We start from the raw sequence: 24,064 nt of genomic DNA on the forward strand, positions 1-24,064 counted from the left end.
AACACAATGCTGATGTGAGAAATACAAAATTCAAGCGCCTGATGTCATGCTTTACTTTACAAAACTCTGACTAAATACAGTTCAATAATATTTATGGCAAACAAAAATAGAGCCCTTTGCCAGAGCCATATGATTCCTCTGCAAATTAAAAGATCATAGTAAACTGGTGTGATTTGAAAAGAATTAGAAAGTACACCCATTTTAATGGCCTAGATTTTGACTTTCAGCTTGGAAAAACAACATTACATAAAGGTAACAAAATGAAAATTTTGCAAGAGAGCAACTAACAATGTAAAAAGGAAGAAGAACCCAACCAAATATGGGCTTCTTTATTCAACTACTGGGCACATACGAATCCTAAATAATCACAGCCCACCCTAGAACTAATATTCCTAGTCCAATTACAACACTATGGTGACCGGGGGGAGTGGGGGAAAGAAGCCAAAGCAGGAATACTTACTCCTTCCCACTGCGGAAGATTCTGAACTGAAACCCACAGGCCTAGAAACTCATCAAACCAGAGCCTGCAAGACAATGAAATCAGGCAAACAGATTTGTTGCTACGCATTCCCGTTCTTAACAATAAACACTGCTCCCACCCTAATCATAGTAACAATTAATGCTCGGTATTCAAAAAATGAAGTGCTATATAAATATGAAATGGCACACATAATTATCTCAGAAATCATTACACCATCCAATAATGTCAGTCATTATTAGTTATAGTGCAGATGGTAGACTGTTAAGAGCAGCTTGCTTAAGGCCAGTCAGAGAGCATATGGGTGAAGAAGGAGAAATTAAAATGGGTGTTTCTGACTCTGACTGAAAGTTTCAGGCACTTTTCCTAGTCTCATACAGAATGTCATCAAAATATGCCCTGAGGGAAATGCCTTTTTTAAATCAATGTGGCCTCCAACAACGAATACTGCTTTATCCCTTGGCACAGTTGTCCTCCTTCCCACTCAAATCATTTCTAGACCCACAAATGTTTTAATATTTACATTGGCTAATTGAAATGGAGGAGACCCTTGAGAGTCCCATGGACTGCAAGAAGATCAAACCTATTCATTCTGAAGGAAATCAGCCCTGAGTGCTCACTGGAAGGACAGATCGTGAAGCTGAGGCTCCAATACTTTGGCCACCTCATGAGAAGAGAAGACTCCGTGGAAAAGACCCTGATGTTGGGAAAGATTGAGGGCACTAGGAGAAGGGGACGACAGAGGATGAGATGGTTGGACAGTGTTCTCGAAGCTACCAACATGAGTCTGACCAAACTACGGGAGGCAGTGGAAGACAGGAGTGCCTGGCGTGCTCTGGTCCATGAGGTCACGAAGAGTCGGACACGACTAAATGACTAAACAACAACAACAATTGAAGTTTGATTATTTTATAGCTGCTCCAGACTCCCATCACTATATTAGACACTGGCACATGCCTATTAAGGAGTATTTGCCACTACTGGTAACTGAGCGTTTGAAACAACGGCAAGGTGGCGCTTGGAGAATCCATTGTGATGTTCAATCACATCTGAAGAAGGAAACTCAAACGGCAACACACCTGCAAGCTATGTGGCGAGGCTACCAGGAGGAAACATAATAATAAAAAATCATTCCAGTAGCACCGTAGAGACCAACTAGGTTTGTCATTACTATGCGCTTTTGTGTGCATGCAAACTTAGTTGGTCTCTAAGGTGCTACTGGAAGGAATTTTTTTATTATGTTTCGATACGGCAGACCAACACAGCTACCTACCTGTAACTAGGAGGAAACATGATAGGAGAAAGCTGGTATTCAGAGACTCGGGAAAGGGAATGCCTTTTTTTCATACTAACTATAAGGAGGTCATTCCATTGTTCCATTTTATAGAGATGGTGACATGCCTAAAGCAACTCAAAGCTCATAAACAAGCAAACATAAACCTATAGTGCATACTGAACTTGTCAACTGACTGGCTTGCAAAATAGCCACTGTCTGGTCACCCATGCCAAGTAAGAATTGCCTCCAGGTGATCAGGTGGGAAATGTTACAACCGTTAGGGTGTTTTGTTTTGGGTTGGTTTCTTAGGTTACAAGTGGCTTGTGTATGTATGTATGTATGTATGTATGTATGTATGTATGTATGTATGTATGTGTATAAGTGCTAATAACAGTTTTAGATTTGTAAGACTGATTGAGGACTTCAAAGAGAGGTGAGATGCCAGCACACAAAATCACTTTTCCATACAATCATTCTTGTACCCAAACCTTAGAACCCTGTGCTTGGAACTAAGTCCTGCTGGCTGGAAGGGAGCTTACTTTGAAGGAAGTGCTGTCAACATTAGAAGCTAAAAAGCAACAATGTAAGCTCAGTATATGACTTAAAAACAAAGCAAAAGCCTCAAAATGCACAAAACAGCAAAGCATGCTAAACAATGTGACACACATAGACACACTGATGATATCAATAGAACAGAGTGAGTCCATATGGAAAAGGCAGCCTCCTTGAATCTAGGAAGTCCAAATATATATGTTTGCTATGATGGGGTGTGCCTTATCAGTGTTTCATCAGGATGAAAGCAACCACTTATAAAGCTATGCAAGGAACTCAAGGATGGGACACAGTCCAGAGGGGAGGCATTCTGGGGACAGGCACTTGAGTAAGTGTGGCTTATTATGACCTTGAAGTGATAAGTCCAAAGAGAAACAGAACTGAGATATGAAGCCACTTAATGAGAACATTCAAGGACAGCCTGAAACAGCTTGGAGATAAATATGGTGCTGTCTCAATTGATGAGGACAGAAAATATGAGGAAGCATAGTTTTTGAATGTCTATTACGCCCAGCTGTACAGTTCGCTATCCAACTTTTGACTGCATTCCATAGCTGCATCTATATTAACACATGCAGCTTGATTTCGATCTCTCCACTCCCTACCATGTGATTTCTAAGAGACAATTTACAAACATAGATTATTGTTCCTGCAAAGAGGCAAAATCCTTGCTCAGATTCTAAGCAAGATTTCAAACTTATTGGAGACACATTCTGCTAAGAAATCCACTGGGGGGAATGTTCCCGCCCACAAACTTCTAATTACTCCCCACACATACATATATTCCCCCAATCTCACATCACAAACTGCTTTTGAAACTCTCCTCATTCAAAACAAGCTTGCCTAGTGGCACAGGGATATGCTGTTTGAGAAATGCAAGCCTGAAGCACCTTTGGACGCAACTAGTCATGCAAATATTTGGATCAATGCATAGTTCCCTTAAACCTGCTTCATATTTCATTGCTGACAAACTAAAAAAAAAGATTCAAAAGAGCCACAATCCATTCATTAGAAATTTTAACCCTTGGCATCATTATTATAGCACTGAAATGTGCAGGAATTGTAAACCAAATTGAAACGTGCCAAATCTATTCACACATGTCATTGAACAGAACCTCTTTAATCAAAGGAATGCCAGCTCCAGGATTGTGGGAGTCCACGAACAAAGCAAGGAACAGGTAAGGTAGGCAAACAAGACTTCTCTCATGCTGCCTCTGACCTTCCTAAGCACATCTTGTGATATGAAAGAAGTAGTGCACTTGGGATAATGGGAATTTTGCCAGTTTTGAGCTACCAGCAAATGCACAGCCTTACCTCCCTTTGGAGACAGGCACTGGAGCCTGAACCAAAAGTCTAGACATTAAAAGGCTTGGTTTGTTTAAGGCTTAGGGCTCCAATATGATTCTGCACCCGAATCAAGTTATTAGAGTTGGTATATCAGTCAATAAAAAGCAATGGTATCTAACAGTATTCTTGCTGTAGAAAGAAGAGAGGCAGGCAATGCTGCTCAATATAAGCAACTCATTTGCTTCCCACTCAAGAAAGAGAACTTTAATTGAATATATATATATTTACAGTATCAATTGTAAGAGAGTTAATTCTGGAGATTAGCTCTCAGGTAAACTGATTAGATCATTCCTGTTACAAACAGGCATTCAGAATGTAACTATTTAAAACGCTACAATGAAGTACGTGGTGCAGTTCATTACATATATAATTTATTCAAAAGCCTTCCATGCAATAGATTGTTTGGTGAGAACATCTTGAAGTACCTAAGACCAACTCACCTAAAACCTTTGTGGTGGAGTTCTGGAGGAAGAGTGGTAGGCAGAAACAGTTCAAAGTAAGTGATGGCCTTCTGCATAGTAACATCAAAAGGGCACATTAGTGGCCGCCATTCATCTAGCATCTCGGCTGTTGCATTTTCGGGGAAATACCTAAACAGAAAGAGGGATGTGATGGGTTGGCTCATATGCACAAGTGGTACTTCAGCAAGATATATAATCAGATGGACAGAATTCACTGACACAAGGTGCAGCGATAGAAGCCACTTGGCTCAGGCGTCTTTTTAAACAGCATTGGAGAGGAAAGGTGATCATGGTAGCTAAACAGGACCACAGTGCACAGAGGCAGTGAGCCCTGAAAACCAGTAATGGAGGGAGGGGGCAAAAGAAGATGGGAATGTCATCTACTGCATGGCCTGACTGTGGCCATTCCTAAGGTACCTGGCTGTCTGCTATTCTAGATGGACCTTTGGCCTGATGCAGAAAGACAAAACAGATGTTCTTATGAGAACTGGAAGCAGGAGAGAAATAGAGAGATCATGCATTTTAAAAGTGCATGAGGGGATTGTAGTGATGTGCAGCCAGGTCTCCCAAGCAGAGCCCAGAAGCTATGCTCCCACCTTAGGTAAAGGTAAAGGTACCCCTGACCATTAGGTCCAGTCGCCGATAACTCTGGGGTTGCGGCGCTCATCTCGCTCTATAGGCCAAGGGAGCTGGCATTTGTCCGCAGACAGCTTCCGGGTCATGTGGCCAGCATGACTAAGCCGCTTCTGGCAAAACCAGAGCAGCATACGGAAACGGCGTTTACCTTCCCGCCGGAGCGTACCTATTTATTTACTTGCACTTTGACGTGCTTTTGAACTGCTAGGTGGGCAGGAGCTGGGGCTGAACAACGGGAGCTCACCCCGTCGCGGGAATTCAAACTGCTGACCTTCTGATTGGCAAGCCCTAGGGCTCTGTGGTTTAGACCACAGCGCCACCCACGTCCCACCCTACAGCCACACATTTGGGGGAAGCAAAATTATAACTTTGTTGATAAAATGTGTGGCGGTAAAGATAATCTCACAATAAAAAATAGTTTGTGTCATTTACAGTACGCCAGGTTTCTACAATGCTGACAACATTCTTTATGCATTAGTTTCCAAACTACAAGAATAGTTACTATTACATGAAAGGGTTACAATATGTCAGATTAAGATTAACCTGACCCAACTACCGTACTTCTGTTTATGAATGAGATAGAAGTAGTTCTTAACACAAGTCATCGTCTAAACAAAAATATGTTCATGTCATAACTGACATATTTTTAACCACAAATAACTATAGTCTTCACTACTGAGTAAGCACGCATGGAGGGGGAAGTAAAAAAAATCTTACACAATTTAATCTCTCAGGGATACATGTGTTCTATTTTCCACCAGTAGCTTCATGAATTTAAAAGTGCAGTATCTGAAGGGCTTCTGTTGCCCACTGCTGATGGCAAAACCCCATAAACACACAGGACTTCCCCCGCTTCCATAAAAGGCTAACGGGAATGCCCCCCTCCGCACATGTAGAGCTATCTTGCCATTTAAGGCTTTAAGGAGAAAACATTTCTCTTCAAGAAATACATAATGGCTTTGAAAGCTGTTAAAAGTACTTACGGTCTACAGTTTTTCACGAGGGTTTTCAAAACACTTTCTACAGAGCTAAAAAAAGAAAGAAAGAGAGAGGGGGGGTTAGGTAAATTACATCATCCTATTTCAAGTGAAGTATATCAAGACAATTGCCTGATTGGGCTAAGTTTACAATGATACTGATGCAATTAGACATCTTCTTGAGTGCATGCAGCAGCTAATCTTCCTTTACTCTACAGACCTAATTACAAGGATTAAAGCTGATCTGCCCAATTCCTGACTCTGCTCTTTAATTCTCCTTGAGTATCTGTTGGGACATATAAGAGGAACCACCAATATAACAACTTATTTGATTATGTAATGTTCTGAACTAAGCAACTTTATCAGGTTTTGAAAGAGAGAATGAGAAGTCACATACCGGTAATAGTTGATAAGAGCTCTGGGGTAAAATAAGTTGACTAAAATGTATCTTCTATTACTAATGTATATTTCTAAAATGCATCAGCTCAACCTAATACAGAAAATGTGTCTACCTCCTGAATAAGTCATCCCTGGATCCCGATGACAGCTATTGATGGACTGCAAAGATCCTCTTTATTGGATACAATGCAATTTAAAGAATAATTAAGTTACTATAAAATAATCTGAATAAGAGCATGCTAGCCCTCGGAGTTAAATCTTTAAACTGAATCAATGCCTCTACCAGACAAAATGAGCCAAGAGAGACATTTCTGTGTAAAGAAGAACCTATTTAATAATTTCTCTAACAATAATACTTTACACTCTACCTACCAAACATGCATTTCATTTTCACCTGATGAAAACTGCCTGCTCTAGTTGGTTTAGTAATTTGTCCCATCAGTCATGAGTATTTCATTTTTCATTTTTTAAATTTCATTTTCATTTTTGCTTTGTTTTGGCAAGATTGGAGCTGGACCAAGGCAGAGTGAAGCAGAAAGAGGCAATGCTAGAAAAAAATAAAAGACAAAATGGTCCAGGGCTCAGATTCATGTATTCCTAAACCTTACAGGTGACTAAGATGATAAGAGCTTATGGATGGGGTAAGCACTCCTGCTTAAGAAGCAGGGTCATAGTATGGCAGGTCCTTTTCTTTCCACCCTCGTCTATGGCCTTCCATACCTCAAAGTGCCTTTTCTCATCTATGGTTGGTGTGCCAGCTGCACCCTTTCTTGGATAAAGATGACCCTGCCACAGTGATTCATGCTCTTGAAATGTCAAGGTTAGATTGTTGTGACATGTTAAGCCAAGGTCTAACTTTGAAGAGTGTTTGGGAAATTTTAACTCATTCACAATACATTGACAATGTGGTTGACAGGATATACTGCACTGAGCACATTACATGAATATTAAGAATATATATATATTAGTAATCCACTTTTCTGCCAATGTTAAATGTTGTTTTTGATCTTGTTGTTTAGCCCTGAATGTCATCTATGAACTACTAAAGTTACATTAAAAAGTAGAGCGAAAATAAGCAGTAATGTGATTATCATTGCTATTCAGAGCTACACTGTAGTGCATTTGTGAAGGTGGAACCTCTGACAGTGGTTGACTTGGATTATTCAAGCCACTAAACACACAAGGCAATTTTCAATTCAGCTTCTCTGAGGAAAGGGAAAGCTGCCACTCCGGGGGAAATTAAAACTTCATGGAAGTGATAGACAGAGCCTAGAAATTTTGGGAGTTAAGGAAGCTAAGCAATAAAGAGGCTAGTGGCAAGAAGGCTGAAAGGGCCCAAATGCAGAACCATTTGAGTCAATAAATATTGACTGATCATGCTAGTCAACATCTTGTTTGGCAGACCCTGACTTCCCTCTTGCCATAGTAAGAGGGGTGAGCAAGATCAAACCCTGAGAATGAACAAAGGATTGAGAAAGAAGGAAGGGTAGGTGAAGGCTAAGGCTTGTCCCCTCCTCTTTTTCCTGCTAGCGGATCTTCCCCGTGTTTGTGTCCCATGTTCTGCTCTTGCTTTAGAATGAAAGGAGGGACATAACAGATACAGCAACATCCATTATGCGACCAGTAAAGTGTTTGAAACCAGGTATGCTTTCAAACAGGGCAAAATAAGATAAAACAGCATGGCCATATCAAGATGTACTTGTCTTCTTTGCTCTGAAAGTCATGGCAGATTTCTAGCAAAGCCTCAAGAATGTGTAAGAGCTAGCAGCATTTTAAACAACTAGTTGGTGCAATAGAAGATCTCACATCACCTACTCATCGGTGTCTCATTTCATGCTCTCCATATGGTTATAAACACTGTGCTATATGAAGGACAGGAAGAGCTTAGACCTCTCAACAGCTGCTCATGCTCGTCTATCACCATGGAATTGAAGAATAGGAATCCTGCCTCCTCTCACCTTTCCATAATTAAACATACTAGTGGAGATGTCTCAGAGCTTATGAACACCAGATTCTACTTACAAGTGCTGTTATAATAGTCTGCTGAAGCACAGCCAGCGAAGACTTTTGGAGCATCTTAAAGATGAACTAATTTATTATGGTGTACAGTGGAGTCACAATATGCCATGAGGCAGATAGACTGAAGCACACCAGATTGTTAACCAAGAAAATTCTAGAGAATTATAGGTCAGGATAATCCTTCAGGAATACTGGAGCAATCAAAAAAACATTATATAACTAGACTTCTGAAAAATATTTAATAAAGACTCCCACACAAACTTAATCATCGTAAGATAGGAGGACAGGTCAGAACTATAACTGGTTGATGAACAGGAAGTAGAGGGTGAGAGTAAATTGACAGATCTCACAAGACAGGTAAGCAAGCATTGATGGTCTGTACTGAGTCATACACCATTTAACATTGATAAGTGATTTGGAGTCAGAGGTGAGCAGTGACATAAGCAAATTTATAGATGAAGCCAACTTGATCTTTCCAAACTGGGAGAAAAGGGGAAGAAAACTGCAAGTGAGGTTCAATATAAATAAGCAAAAATCCTAGACTAAAGTATTCTGAGGACATGGAAATGTTTTCAAAATATGCATATAGTCCAGGGGGTGGGAGGATTCTTCCAGGTGCCTCAACTAGGACCAGAGATAACCAGGTCCAAATGCCTACTCAGCAATGAAGTTTTGGGTGACCCCAGGCCAGTACCTACCACACAGGGTTGATACAATGATAAAATGGAGGAGAACACATATTCTGCCCTAAGCTACCAGGGAAAAGCTTATACCTCTTCTCAACAGCTGCTCATGCAAGATAGTCACTCAGTGAAATGGAATGTCCAAAGATTCCCAAAGTCTTTTAATTGTTTTTATATACCTTATTACTGCCAAAAGATGTGATGATAGACAGTAGCTTAACTGGCTTTACATGGGGCAAATTCATGGAGGAAATGGAACCTCCATGTCCAGAGGCAGTATGCCTTAGAATGCTAGTTGGGGGGGGGGCAAAAACTGTGGGAGGGCTCCTGCCATTATGACTTGCCTTGGTTGTGGGGTTCCTTGAAGCACCTGCCTGGCCACTGTGAGAAACAGTACGCTGGACGAGAACCATATTCTGCTCCAGTGACACTTTTCTACCAAGGATGCTTTAAATATATAACTTACTTTGACAGATATATTTCCCAGAATTGAACTTGCATCTTTGGAAATTACTAATCCCATGTATGTCAAACAAATGTGTAAATATTTCATGTTTAGTTAATGAGTTCTGGGGAAAATGCTGCTGGTTTCCCAGTACTGTAGGGGGGGAAAAAACTTGCTAAGGATAAATAAAAAAAGGAATGGCTCCGGAAAAAGGTTGATTGAACAGTTTTTGGTTGTTAACGTGAACAGAGATTTTCCAAACTACAGAACCTTCTCTAACAATGTCAAATGTTTTTATTTTAAGGCTGGAATCCTAAACATACTTACTAGGAAATAAAACCCAGCAAACCAATGCACAGAATTACACTGCAAGTCTTAACCCAAAAATTATTTTAAAAATTCAACCAACTCTCTTCATCATTCTCTCTCCTTTAGCATTCTACCAAGCTTTGTGGAAAGTTAAATTCATGCATTTCTAAGCTTTGTGCAAATTATGCCTAATAATTAAAGCACTACATTCAAAATAACTTTTAAATAATACATTTACTAGTCAACAGAAATTAGCAGATAGCCATATTTTCAGCCACTTCACACAGAATGTATTTTCTCACAAGTAGGCTTAAATACAGTGCGACATTCCCATAAACTGTGGTGTAATGTTAACATTGGTTGTTTTTGTTTTTTTCAGTTTTAAAAAAGTTACATGTATGTGACAAGTGTTACAACTGAACAGGCCATGCAAGAAGATAATGCTTCGGCCAAAACTAAATAAACCAAAAAATAATTGTCCTTACCACCTATGTAAAACATTAAGCACAAATGTTTTAGGTGAAGACAAGCCTGGTCGACATGAACTGAACATAAAGAAGAAAGGTTTAAAAACAAACAATGAAAAAGGAAATTGTAGAATTGTAAACAAAATGACTCAGAAAACAGGCACACACAAATCTAATGATTCCAATCCTATTTCTTTCATTTCCAACTTATCCTTCCCAATTTACCAGAAGGGGCAACAATGAAATAAGGTATTTTAAACAATGTTGCCAAAACACCATGAGAGAAAAAGTCGCACTGCACAATTTTAAATTCTAGTCTAGTCAACCTTAAATTTTTACTGCGGGGCTTACTCCCCCCCCCTCAGGTCTCTTTTCCAATTTACACACTTTAACCCTTCTTTTACCTAAAACATTTTGAAAATGCCCTGCCCTGTGCTTTAACATCAGATGCAATACAGCTTGGCCACAGCTCACAGAACTATGAGTCAAATTCCAAACACATGCTTGATTTAAAAAAAAAAAGCACCTTCCTCTACTAGTGCCTATGCGTGTGCACACTAGAAAGAAATTAACAGTACATACATGGGGATCTGTTCCTCAAAGATTAGAAGTCAAACTGGGCACACCAAAGATCACAAGTTTACCTCAACTCACTTTCCAGATTGAGGTGTGAGATTAAATTTGGGGAGGTGACATAACTCAAAAGTTCATGCTTCATAGTAAGAAGTTCAAAGTTCAACCGCTGGTATCTTTATTTAAAATAGGGTTGGATGACCTGTGGCCTTCCAGGTGTCATTGATTCCAACTCCCATCAGCTCCAGCCAACATGGCCAAAAGTCAGGGATTATAGGATCTATAGTCCATCCAAATCTGGAGAGTTACAGTTTAGGCACCCCTGCCTTAAAAGACCTCAAGAAGCAAATTGGAAATGTTAAGTCACTTGAAACACTGACTTTATTCTAACCAGAGATTCTAGTTATTGAACTGGGGGCCTTCTTTGAGTGAACATCATACCCTTAACCACTTGGCTATTGTTCCATCTTTATAATCTAAAGCTGAGAATTCTCTTAGTGTGAACAGATATAAGGTGCTTTATATGTTAAGTCAGATCAACTGACCACCTAGCAGCAACTCTCCAGAGCCTGAGGTCAAGGTCTTTGAGAATCTTGCCATCCTTGGCAACTAGAGAGGCAATGGATTGAAACTTGGCCACTACACATGCAAAGCACAACTAAGCTATGGCTTGTCTGTAAAGCAGTGCCACCTTTCAGAAGTGGGTGACACTGTGTTGTTTTCTGTTTGTGAATGGCCAGTTTTCACTCACAGCTTACAGATATCAAACAGCATTTTCTAAAACCTTAGACTAGTCAGATTATTCATCTCATGAAATGTCACTTGTTTGTAAACTAGAAAAGGCACATGAGTAATAGAAGACATTGTGAGCACCCACAGTAAAACAAAAAACACGAGTCTAAATCTTGTTATCGATGACTGAAGAAATATATTTGATAAACTGCACAATTAGAGCTGAGAAAAACCAGCAAGTTGAAATTAGTATTTGTTGGGTGGGGTATTTTAAGTTTTTAGGCTTTACCCATTCAGTTCCCGAAAGCTGTCCCTACACAAGTTAGTCCTACAATCAAATTCTGACTTTTTGTCTGTTATCCTTGAGGATCAGCAAAGCATCATCCCGTTAGTATCTTATAAATATGTTTAAAATAAAAAGGTAAACCTGTTCTATCTCACATTTTTAAAACTAAAACAAAAATCTTACTTTGGAAACCAATTTAATCCTAGATGTTCAGTCTTAGAGTACAATATCCGTTCCAGCATTTCATACAGTGGCCTCCATGGCAATTCTAAGTCATCCCTTGAAAGAAGTTCTTTTTTCCTAAGTTAAAAAAGCAGTTTAAGATTAATGATTAATTACAAGTGGATGCATCTTTCATACCCAAAAATAGCACAGCAGAAAGTCTGGCTGCAATTTTGCTTTAGTCATCACCCCTTTCACACAGCTTCCTAATAATCCATAACATGCCAAGAAAATTATCCCTGGGACATTTTTTAGACAAAGTTGAAGCAATAGTTTAGATGTTAACTAAACTAAACTAAACCAGGTTTTTCTCTTAATAGGAATTTGAAACCAGATTTGAATCGAAGTTAACAAATTCTGTTTGAAGTGAAACTATTGTTTGTTTGTGCTGATAGAATGCTTAACCATAGTTTACAAGTGGCAGGGAAGGGAATTTACGTGTCAGAAGGGAAGGCACATGTACAGGTCACTCTTAACCTTAGCTGAGATTATGGCCAATGTTAATTCAGTGCTACATTAACCAAGCCAGTTTGTTTTGGGGGAGGTGACAAATGTGCTTGCCAGAAGTGAGCCCCTCTTTTAAAGTGCTGAGTAAAAAAGTGAGAAATGGCGTTGGACCTTGTGTTGGGCCTCAAATGCACTTTGAAGCAGCAGGACTGAGCGAGTTCAGGAATCAGCACCCCTCCTTCTGCCAGACATAGGGAAAGGGCAGGGGCACCTGCTATCATGCTGGATTTTTGACACTTCTGAGTACCTTCAAAATCCAGCATGATGAAAGACACAAGCCCCCAACAAAAGCCAATCCAAATTTTGGGCCCATTTAACTAAAACGGCTTGTCTTCAGCCTCAAAGTCAGCTATTTACTCTTCCACAGGACATTAAGATACTTCCGTTACAGAGGAGCAGTGAAAATGGTAACTTACTTCAGCAGGTTTATCAAAAGACGTGCAAAACCTTGCATCATGCTGATCTCCAACTTTGGAATAGTTACTAGCTCATACAAGAGCTTGATAAAAAGGACATGGTCTTCTTTGCTAAACTTTCTCCCATAGAGCCGGAGATACCTTGAAGAAGAAGAAATACATAATGAGGAAAAACATTTATTTACTTAAATATGCCACCCTTCAACAAACAAGCTCTCTTGGAAGATAAAAATATAAGTATCAAGACAACATGTACATATAGCACAGCAGAAAAATACAACAAAAGCCAATGTTTTCAAAACATCCTGAAAGGCTTGGGCAAATAAAAAGGTGCAGAGACATTGGATTGAATAATAGGTGAGCCTCCCTGAGGCAGGCATTCCAAATGCTGTGTGCCACCACTGAAAAGGCTTGGCAACTTCTGGTACCGTCAACTATGGTATCCTGCTGGAGCAACTGTCTGAGTTAGGGGTGGGTGGCACTGCCTAGTGGTGGCTGGGTGGTCATTTCCAGAGGGTAATGCATGGGAGTGCACTTTGGCCCTGTGGAGCCTTCAATGTGGGGTTCCTCAGGGTTCAATTTTATCCCCATACGTTAACCTCTACAGGAAAGCACTGACCGTGCTCATCCAGAGTTTTGGCATATGCTGTAAGCAATATGCTGATGGCACACAGCTCTACTTCTCCTTTACATCTGCAGGTGTAGCAGGAGATGTGCTGGAGTGTTGTCTTTCCTCGGTGATGGATTGGATGAGAGCCAGCAAACTGAAGCTCAATCCAAATAAGCACTGAGGCACTGTTAGTGGGCAGTTCCCTGGACTGGATGGATTGGAGGCCGCCTGCTCTTGATGGGGTTACACTCCCTCTGAAGGAGTGTGTTTATGGTATGTGGGGGTTATTGGTTTGTTTTTGTCTTTTTATTCATTGTGTGTTCTCATTCTGTAATTCTATATTGTGAACTGCCCTGACGGGTGGTATACATATTAACTAAATAAATGATAATAATGTTAAAGATAATGATAATAAAGCCATATCCACCTGCCCAACACCTGCCACCATGTAAAATATCTAGTATGGGGTAGCTTGGACAAAAGGGGTTTTGCAGAGATTCTGCACGAGGCACTTTGCAAACCCTGCAATGAGTTCATGACCACAAGGCTTGCAAACACCACTGCAGGGCACTTTCAAAGCATACAATAATAAACAGATTCTAAAGGAAGCCATTCATAGCTGCTTTCTCTTCAGAAGGAAAAATACTCCAGTTTTAGGAACATTTCCCCCCTCTGCAGCAACTGCAAAGGGACTCTCCTTAACTGTTCATTGGTTTAAAGCAGGCATCCACAATCTTCGGCCCTCCAGATGTTTTGGACTACAATTCCCATCTTCCCCGACCACTGGTCCTGTTAGCTAGGGATCATGGGAGTTGTAGGCCAAAACATCTGGAAGGCTGCAGTTTGGATATGCCTGGTTTAAAGCATGGGTAGGCAAACCAAGGCCCAGAGGCCGGATCCGGCCCAATTGCCTTCTCAATCCAGCCCGCGGACGGTACAGGAATCAGCGTGTTTTTACATGAATAGAATGTGCCCTTTTATTTAAAATGCATCTCTGGGTTATTTGTGGGGCCTGCCTGGTATTTTTTACAAGAGTAGAATGTGTGCTTTTATTTAAAATTAGTTGACCCTCCCACGCATTGCTGTGGGTTATCCCTGTGGCTGCCCCCACCCTGTGACGATCCATGACGCGTTGCTGTGCCTGACTCAGGGTCATAGCTGTCAAGTTCTCCCTTTTTTTAAGGGAAATTCCCTTATGCTGAATAGGCTTCCTCGTGAGAAAAGGGAAAACTTGACAGCTATGCTCATGGTCAATGTTTCCCAGGAAAGGGGGAGGATGTGTCCATTTCCCCCTGGACTATGTGTTTTTTCCTCCCCCCCCCCCCGTGGTTGTGCCTCATCCCTGTGTTTACTCCCATCCTGTAGCGACCCATGAGGTATCCTGCCCCCCACCCACCCTGTGGCTCCCCCACGCTACGTCAGCCCATGACCTATTTGGAACCCTCCCCCCCCCACCCAGGGCTCCATTCGGGATAGTATTTAAAGGGCTGTAGAGCTGAGGCCTAGTCTGTTAAGTGGAGCCGAGGCCTAGTCTGTGGGCTGTAATTTAGAGCTGAGGCCTAGTCTATAAAGTAGGGCCGAAGCCTAGTTTGTAAAGTAGAGCAGAGCCCTAGTTTGTAGGCTTTAAAGTAGAGGCGAGGCCTAGTCTGTCGGCCTTGGCTTGGGCTAGTATTTAAATGCGAGCCGAGGCCTCCGCCCTGTGTCTCCATTCCATGGCCCTGGCCTGACTCTGTGGGTTGTCTGGTAATGGCTGCCTTGGTGGTTTCAGTTGCTCGGTTGATGACATCTTTATTTGGCGCCGCCCTTCAAAGCTTTTGCTGGTGACAGCGTGTGATCTGCCTTTCTATTGGATGCTGCTGGAGTCTTCAGAGCTTCTGCTGGTGATGTATAATTTGTGCGCCACTTTTTGTGTTTAATCATTATTTTAGGTATGAAAGGTGTGCTTTTTTGGGAAAATTTATGCCTGATCCCTCCCTGATGGGCAAGGTACGCTTTGTCCTAATTTGATGCAATTCAGTTCAGCGGTTACGGTGAAAGGCTGTTTCATCCACGCACGCAGTGGGAACATTTAGATAGATAGATAGATAGATAGATAGATGATAGATAGATAGATAGATAGGTGCATCACTGGGTTATTTGTGGGGCATAGGAATTCGTTCATTTCCTCCCCCCCCAAAAAAAATATATAGTCTGGCCCCCCACAAGGTCTGAGGAATAGTAGACCCCTGCTGAAAAGTTTGCTGACCCTGGTTTAAAGGGAGCATCTTTGGCAGCACACTCCTAGCACCAATCCAGTGGTTGGTGCTGAAAGGGCATCTTCAAAGGAGGTTGCTCAATGATCAGTAGTTATGGCGACCAATTTTGAGAGCTGTCAATCACCTGCTATCACTATGACATCATAGTAACAGGTGGGTGGTTCCATTTGTACTTTTTATGTAAAATATTTAGCTACTTGCTTTGATTGCTTAAAATCCATTCAATTGTTAACTATTCAAGCTGAATACTTTGCTTTATTTTTAACTTTCTTCACACAGTACCAGAGAAATTCCCAGAGCTCAGAAACTAATACAGTACTCCCAATATGATATCACAATTAAGAAACTTATTTAAGGATATTGTAAACATGGTAATTTATCTTACCATAGGTATGAGAACCATTCTTTTAAAGCCATCATTAATGGCTTTTCATTCTCTCTTTTTTTTTTAAACATACTTTTTATTAATTTTACAGAATACAAAAAAAACAACAAACAAAAAAAAACAAAAAAAAAACGGTAACCTATCTTTATATTTTCAGCAAAACTGTGAAGCTGCCAGTGCTATAAACCTCTTAGTCTTGCAAATTACAACCGTGATTTGTGAGACAACAGTGGCTGACTCTGCTGTTTTCCTGGACAGCCAGCATTCTTCAGCCATAATTTTAAACATCAGCTATTTTAAATTAGGGGAGATTGGAGAGATGCACATAGCTTGGTCACAGCATCACCGGTGCTGAACATATATTCATAAGGTTTCGACTAATAGTTCTCCTTGTTCAATATTCATATTCTGTACTTCATACAGTGAAGATACCAGGTAGCCTGACATCTGGCTGGTTGATAGGGGATCAGATACTTATTTCACTCATTATAATGCACATCAATCTCTGACTTTTGTTTTCTGGGTTTCTGGGTTTTTCCCCTGTTGTTATTCTGTCTCTCACAGCTACAATAAACCTACCATTAAAATTATGGACTGGTCATTTCTTCATGAGGAGGCAAACGGGCAAATTTAGCAGGGGATCAAATACTTTCACCCCTTGCTGTATGTTTAAAGGCTTACATATATTTATAAACCTTTGCAATCATCTATGACCCCAAAATGTGAAGGGTTAGAGGCCTAAAACCTAGAGCAGATTTGGAGAGGGTGCGGGGCACACACCTGGAAGCAGGTGTGGAAGTTCTATTGCACATGTGTAAATCCTTGCACTGATGGGATGTGTTAGTTGGATACTGCCCATTATCTTCAATTCTTCAAGTGCTCACTCAATTTTGTTTTATATTACAGACAATACTTCATAATAACATTATGGCTCAGCGTACTGTTGCTCAGTATCCTCTATTATACAGAAGGTGTAGATTAGCAGCAGCCCTCTAGCTACTATTTCCCCGGAGCACTTCAGTGCTGAACAAGCCATGTGCCCTTGCACTAGGGTGTGGAACAGAAGAGTCAGTGTTCAAGTATGCCATCAAATTGCTGTTCCCTCAAGGCAGTTATTTCCTGCTCTTTATCATGACACACCAAATGGTGAACTGGAGGAGCAAGTTTGAATAGTTTCCAAATGCAAGTTCAACCTTCATGAAGCACAGTGCATGTCACTTTTGATTTCCTAGCCATGATTTCCCCTTTTAATTTTGAAGCATGCCCTCTCAAATGATAGTTCTTAAACTTCTTCACCCTCTAGACCAGGGGTGAGCAGCATGCGGGGCTCTGGGTTTACTGCCATGCAGTGGCTAATTAATTTCAAAAGCCATCTACAAGCAATTACTTCACACATTTTGTCAGGAGTGATCTGCTACTTCCTCTGTCAGCTTCCTGGATAGAAGAGGGAGAGAAAAGGGTGACCCCATCCGCTAATGCCTTTGGCCCCACCCAGTGATGCAAGCAACTTCTGACAGATTGCCCACAAGGAAATCTGGCCATGGACAGAAAGAAGGTGGAGGTTTTTTACAATCAAGTGTTGTATACATTTTATGAAATAAACAGAAACATTGTAAATTATTTAAACTAGGCATTATAAAAACTAAATCTAATAAATAAATCTGAAGAAAGAGTCTGATCTATGAAAACTATGCTGTATTACGATTTTATTAAGTCATAGAGCCGCCACTTGTTTCAGATTATAAACAACTATTAGGTAGTATACCTGCCAGGACTCTGATCATCATGACATGGAGTTTGTAAACATTAAATTACAAACATCTTGCAATGGACTATGAAAAACAGAGCTCTTAAAACATCTGGATCTAGCCACTACTGCAAGCTTCCTCAAACTCGGCCCTCCAGGTGTTTTTCACCTACAACTCCCATGATCCCTAACTAGCAGGACCTGTGGTCAGGGATGATGGGAATTGTAGTCTCAAAACATCTGGAGGGCTGAGTTTGAGGAAGCCTGCACTACTGGATGCAGGATACGGAGATGGATATATTTCCCAAACATAACATACCAAGCCATAGTGCTTGATCATTCCATTACTTCATACTAACATCATCCATAGAAACAGAATGACAAGTCATATACTACCATAATACACTGCAAAGGGTTAAAACTAGCAGGTTCTGCTGTCTTCTAAAATCACATGGCTTTTCAGAACCCTGATTATTTTGTTAGGCAACATGTTTTGACAGCATTACCACATAACTCCTACTAGAATGAAAACAGGCCTCACTGTAAACAACACTGAGGGAGCAGCAGATGGTTAAAGGAAAAACAGTGTCACACTATGTCTACTCAAGTTCAAGATGTCTTGTAAGGCAATCATGTGAGTCATGTTATATCTACTGAAGTAATCCTATCTAAGAATCTTTTCTAGTAAACAAAGTCACTTCCAATGATGCAAAAGGCAGATTGGTATTCTGCCAAACAACCCCACCCCGCTCCCCAAAATTTTTTTTTTACTAATGTACATTGCCAGTTCCCCAAGTTCCATTACACTCTGGTGTGACTAAGAAACAGATCTGGATCACCAATATGTCAAGTGTGAGGGCCTGGAGGACTGCTGTTCCCGCACTGACTCTCTTCGCCAACCAAGCTAAGAGCTAAATCCAGCTGAGCCTGGGGAAGCAAGGAGCCACAGCCATGCCATTGAGGCTTCAACAACTATCCTATCTCTAACGAGATTTTCAACCAGCTGCTAGAAGAACATCATCAACAACAGCAATGCCCTATGGACTGTTGTCTCCAGGCATATGGGGAACATTGGAAGTACAGTATCTTTCATTCCTCTGATGCAGTTTTGCTGCATCATCTGTAACAGTAATGAAATGTCTAATGGTATTCCTGGTCCCTAACAAAACACGTGACCTGCACATGAAACTGGGAAGATCAGACTCATAATTCTCTGGTGGCACTTGGACCAAAGCAAATTAAGTTGCTTGGTCCCAGCTCCTGCCAACATAGCAGTTCGATAGCATGTCAAAGTGCAAGTAGATAAATAGGTACCGCTCCAAGCAGGAAGGTAAACGGCATTTCCGTGTGCTGCTCTGGTTCGCCAGAAGCGGCTTTGTCATGCTGGCCACATGACCTGGAAGCTGTACGCCAGCTCCCTCGGCCAATAATGCGAGATGAGCACCGCAACCCCAGAGTCGGTCACAACTGGACCTAATGGTCAGGGATCCCTTTACCTTTACCTTTTAAAGGCAAATAAAGAATAAGTACTAAATGGAGTACCAAAATAAGAATTTTGAAGTATGAATTTATATCACAAAGTCCGCATTTACAATACTGTATTTATTATAGGTCACCTTAAGTCTGTAAGAGAAAAATGAGGTATAAATTTTTAAACTAAAACTCAGGAGGACACTATGTATGCAGTAGCAGGGTGATTCTTAATTGCTGTATTTGAACACTCATATCTCATCTTAATAAGATGGCATATGAACAAGCTTCATTCCCCTGCACACGGTTGGCTACTCTTCCCTTCACACACTAGGATGCCTCAGTTTAATTATAAAATCAAAGAACTGTAGAGCTGGAAGGGACCACAAGGGTCATCTAGTCCCTCCAATGCAAGAATCTTTTGCCCAACATATGGCTTGAACCCACGACTCTGAGATTAAGAGTCTCATGCTCTACTACCTGAGGTGTCCCAGCAAGATAGTTCTATTAAAAAATACATTAAAACAATCAGAATGCCTTTTGGCAATGAATAGTCTAAGAGCAACCAATGCTGTAGCATTGTTAAGCTATGTTAGTGTGGACTGAGACACAGCCCTTATAGGGGAACACTAAAAGACCTCTGTAAGCTGTTTTGAACATTCTAAAAATAAGCAGAAAACATAAACATTGTTGAAACATACAAAGATACCACAAACTGGAAACCATTTCCATTGAACAGCTGACCTCAGCATGTCTAAACATAAGCAAGTAATTTTAAGGCTCAATGAAAGGCACTAACTTTTTTATTGTATGACTGATTATTGATTAATTTCTATACCACTTAATATATTTAAAATATATCTAAGCAGTGTACAAAAAACCTGAAGGAACAACAATATAAACAAAATATGACAAAAACTGAGTTGCATATTAAAATGTTCCATTATCAATTCATTTTACTTCCGACACACCCTCCCTCTCAGCCTCTGGGTTCTCAGCCAGAGCTCAAACAAATTCTCAGATTACTGTCCCCATAAGAGTCTCACAATGAGAAGAGTTCCTGGAAACAGCAGGCATCACCCTAGTCTCTTACCCAAGACTTGCTTTTTATGGGCAAGTCCAAAGGTGGATGGCACATCCTCAGGCTACCCACAACTGTGTCCCATTCAGCTGCACTCTCCACACCCAGTTCCAGGTGTACCAGGTTTGTTGAGTGTGCTATAGGCGCAATACTGAAAGTTTGCTTGCTGTCAACACCTGCTCTTTACATTATTTTTGAAAAATATGTAATAGCACAAACGGATTCAAAACAGGCAATCTAGTATACCCTGCGCCCAATTTTCTCTATTTAGTAGTGTGAAATGTTAATGAAATATATCCTCATAGTCCATTTTATTTTAAGTCACTACCGGTATTAGAAAGAGATTAGGTCTAGAAATGAAGTGGCAGAAAGTGCTGTGGTACCTTTGTTAGATTTTAAGCCTTTGGGTATGTCCATCACTTTAGTCTTACTTTATTGATTGCATTCCAAGCTGTGGTTTGGGTGCTTAAAAGATATATTACCACCTTGACAATTAACTGGTTTGCTGCAGCATCAGTTTTTGTAGTCGAGTCTGTTACATTCATCTACTAGAGAAAGCAAGATATGTACAGTATTCCAAAGTCACCCCTCCAAGATGCTATAGCAGCAAGGAAAGAAACTGCTACAGACTAACACAGCTTCGCTTTTAATATTTCTCTGTAGGGACAGCATAATGACAAGGCAAAAACATTTTATCAGTGCCCCAGAAGACAAAAAAGTCCTTGAACTGGAAGTTGGTGCTTTTGCCCTTGTCCAGCTCAAAACACACTTTTCTTTTTCCTTTGCTGACACAGCAGTATGAACAAACGTTATGTGAGATGAGTAAGAGATTAAACTCTGCAAGTTACTACCTAGGCTTTGAACTGTGAAAGTGAAATGCAGTGCTTGTTTTGGACTAAATGCAAATGCTATTTTGTAATCTAGTTTAAAAAGGCAAGGACAGTTGCAAGTAGCTTATGAAGTCACTGAACAAAACCTATGCACTAGTTTTGGCAACAAAGAATGATAAACTATTTTTAGGAGTAATGAGCTGCGTATGATTTATAGCTGCATAAGTAGAAAGCTCAGGGACCAACTATGATCACTAAAGCTAAAAAAACCCTCCCTCTTCCCAAAGTCCAAGACTCATGCAGCCTTGAAAGATGACACTTCCCAAACACAAGCCCACACAGGAGGTTCACAAACAGAAGGGGTGGCTGCTCATTCCTAAAAAAAGGTCCCCAGAAGCACATGCCCCAGTCAGGAGATCTCCTTCAAAAGCAAAGCTGCAATCTTACAAACACTCAAAGCCCAACCAAGCCCCCTGCTGATCATGACACTTACAAAAATAGTGCCAGACAAAGCCTTGGGGAAGCTGGAGTCATGCAGACAGCAGCAGACAATGGTAGACACGTGGCATAGAACTAAGTTGCTGAATGTAAAAGGAGTAGCACGGGCTACTCCTATATCCAGGGAAGTGTAGAACCTGGGTGCCACCAGACACTGCCCCAAACAGAGGCCAGTTGCCCATTATCCACAGGCACCAGATTTGAAAGAAATGGCTTTTTGAAATATCCGGGGCCTTAAATGTACTGTATCTTTGCTACCAGAAACTGACATAGGTAAGGAGTTAATGCAGTGTTTATTCACCTCCCATTTTAAAAATATCTACCTTCTGTATTGGGGGGGGGGGCGACTGGAGGACCGGATACGGTGTGCCTTAAGCCACAAATCAAAGGATGCCCAACAAAGTGGAACTTCCAGAGAAGGGAGAATCAAACATCATTTTACCGATCACTGGCAGATTCTTCAGGCTGCACCACTCACAGTTACCCTGAGGCACCCAAAAAGTTTGTTAAGGACAGGTAGGATGTTTTCTCTGCATGTGTTTTGATGACTTAATTGCTTTATGTGTTCTTACCTGCCCTGACACTTCAGACACAAGGCAGGCTAAATACCTTACACCCTCTCACAATATTTGTGGTCCTGTCACTTAACAGAGCACAATGGGAACAAAACAGAGGAACTAAATCTCAGAAGAATGCATACCCCACCAAACCCTGCTACCCTCATTTGGGGTGGAGGGGAGAGAGACATCCATATTACTCTGAGTACAACTGACACACTGCTGCTATGCCCTCCCAACAAAGCGAAACATGAACACCAGGGAAACACCGGGTGGCTGTTAGGTTTCCAAGCACCACAGGGCTCTTTTGTCTACAATCCAGAACCTATTTCTTTTCCATGGGAAGGTTAAATCCCAATGCAATTGCCGGGGGGGGGGGGGCTTAACTCCCTAGAAACCCAACTCAAAACCGCCTGCCTGGTTCCTTCCAGCTATTAATTATAGCAACTGTTCTTGTGGTTCATTAAGACATATTTACGGCGTTTCCTAAATCTCCAGATTACAAATGGTGGTGCTCTCCCCTTTTCCCTCCCCACTCCAGGTTGCCTGAGGTAGGGTGAGGACGAAGTGCCACCCCTAGGCTGACCTCCCAGCCTCAGGGAGAGAGAAGAGGAAGAACAGAGGCTTCCCTTTTTGTAAAAAAAAAAAAAAAGGTGGGTGGGTACATGGGTCTAGCCGAGGAAGGGGGGGCAACCAAGTAAATAAAGAAAAATACTTATCTAACTAGGGTTCTCTCCCCCCCCCCACCCCACAACATAAAGCCTGCTTTATGGGTGGGTGTAAATGGGAGGCATTTGTTTCCCCAAACCCCGAAGGGGGGGGTGTTTCTTACACGAAACACCGGCAAAGCCCACGGAGAAATAGTTGGAGGAAAGGGCTGGACTGCACTGCAACACCCCCTCCCTCCCTGAGCGTCCTGACCTAGACGGTCCTCCCCACCACCAAAAAAGAAACCCCAATAATAAATATTGCGGTTCTGATTTGATAGCTACAAGATAGGGCTCAGCAGAAGGGGAGAAACAATAACTCCCGGGGGGGGGGGGGAGTCGACAAAATTAAGAGGCGAATGTGTGTTTTGACTGTTGAAAATGTTGAAACTTAATATGATGGGGTGGGGGAGGGAGATACAGACACCCCCCAATGATCCTCCCCACCCCAACACGCAACCCTTGGCCCCACTCACGTGGAGAGCTTCCTGCTCCAGAAGAGGCCTCCGGGCCAGAGCTCCTGGAGCTGCACGGCCCAGCTGAGGTTGAGCTTGATGCGGGAGAGGAGGCGGCCGGCCTCGGCCTCCAGCTTGTCGCCATAGGGCAGCAGCTTGTTGTAAACCAGCTCCTTCTGAGGCGGCGGCGGCGGCGGAGAAAGAAGAAGAGGAGGCGGAGGAGGCGGCGGCCCGGCCGCAGCGCCGCCGGCCATGGCCCCGGCCGGCCGCCTCGCCCCTTCTTCGCTCTCTTCGCCCTCTCCGACGCCCCTTTCCCCCCTCAGCCGCCGGCGCTGCCCCCCGAGAGGGCCTCTCCTCCTGCTGCCTCTGCTCCTCCGGCCACCGAACTCGCTCGGCTCCCTGGGGCGTCTGTCACACAGCGGCGCCTGGTGACGAAGCGGCGGAGCGAACGAGGCAACCAGCGCCGGCCTCCGCCGCCAGGCACTGATGGCAGGGAGGGAGGAGGGGAGGAGGGAGGCGCCGAGGTCACTTCCGCTGTGGGGAGGGGGAGGAGGGGGAGGGAAGGCGGCGCTGGCGGGAGGGAGGGGGGCTCGGGGAGAAGGAGCGCGCGGGGGGCGGGGCGCGGGGAGGGCGGCGGCTGATTGGATGCAGCGCCTGAGGGGGAACCGCGAAGAGGAGGCTGAG

General features: G+C 42.2%; 1 protein-coding gene across 2 annotated transcripts in view; it reads right to left on the reverse strand.

Annotated features, from left to right (window-relative positions):
- PSME4 (proteasome activator subunit 4) overlaps positions 1-23,863 on the reverse strand; it is an 89,068-nt gene extending 65,205 nt beyond the window's left edge. The window contains exons 1-7 of one of the 2 annotated variants that reach the window (XM_060273130.1): positions 23,402-23,863; positions 12,786-12,926; positions 11,824-11,940; positions 10,068-10,127; positions 5,734-5,778; positions 4,094-4,243; positions 461-524 (exon numbers count right to left, since the gene is read on the reverse strand). In XM_060273130.1, coding sequence (XP_060129113.1) covers positions 461-524; positions 4,094-4,243; positions 5,734-5,778; positions 10,068-10,127; positions 11,824-11,940; positions 12,786-12,926; positions 23,402-23,634 — 810 coding nt within the window. In that variant the 5' untranslated portion in view covers positions 23,635-23,863. The remainder of the gene's footprint in view (positions 1-460; positions 525-4,093; positions 4,244-5,733; positions 5,779-10,067; positions 10,128-11,823; positions 11,941-12,785; positions 12,927-23,401) is intronic. The other variant, XM_060273131.1, reaches the window with a different exon arrangement.
- Positions 23,864-24,064: the final 201 nt, after the last annotated feature.

The sequence above is a fragment of the Zootoca vivipara genome, chromosome 3 (genome assembly GCF_963506605.1).
Source record: "Zootoca vivipara chromosome 3, rZooViv1.1, whole genome shotgun sequence".
NCBI lineage: Eukaryota > Metazoa > Chordata > Lepidosauria > Squamata > Lacertidae > Zootoca > Zootoca vivipara.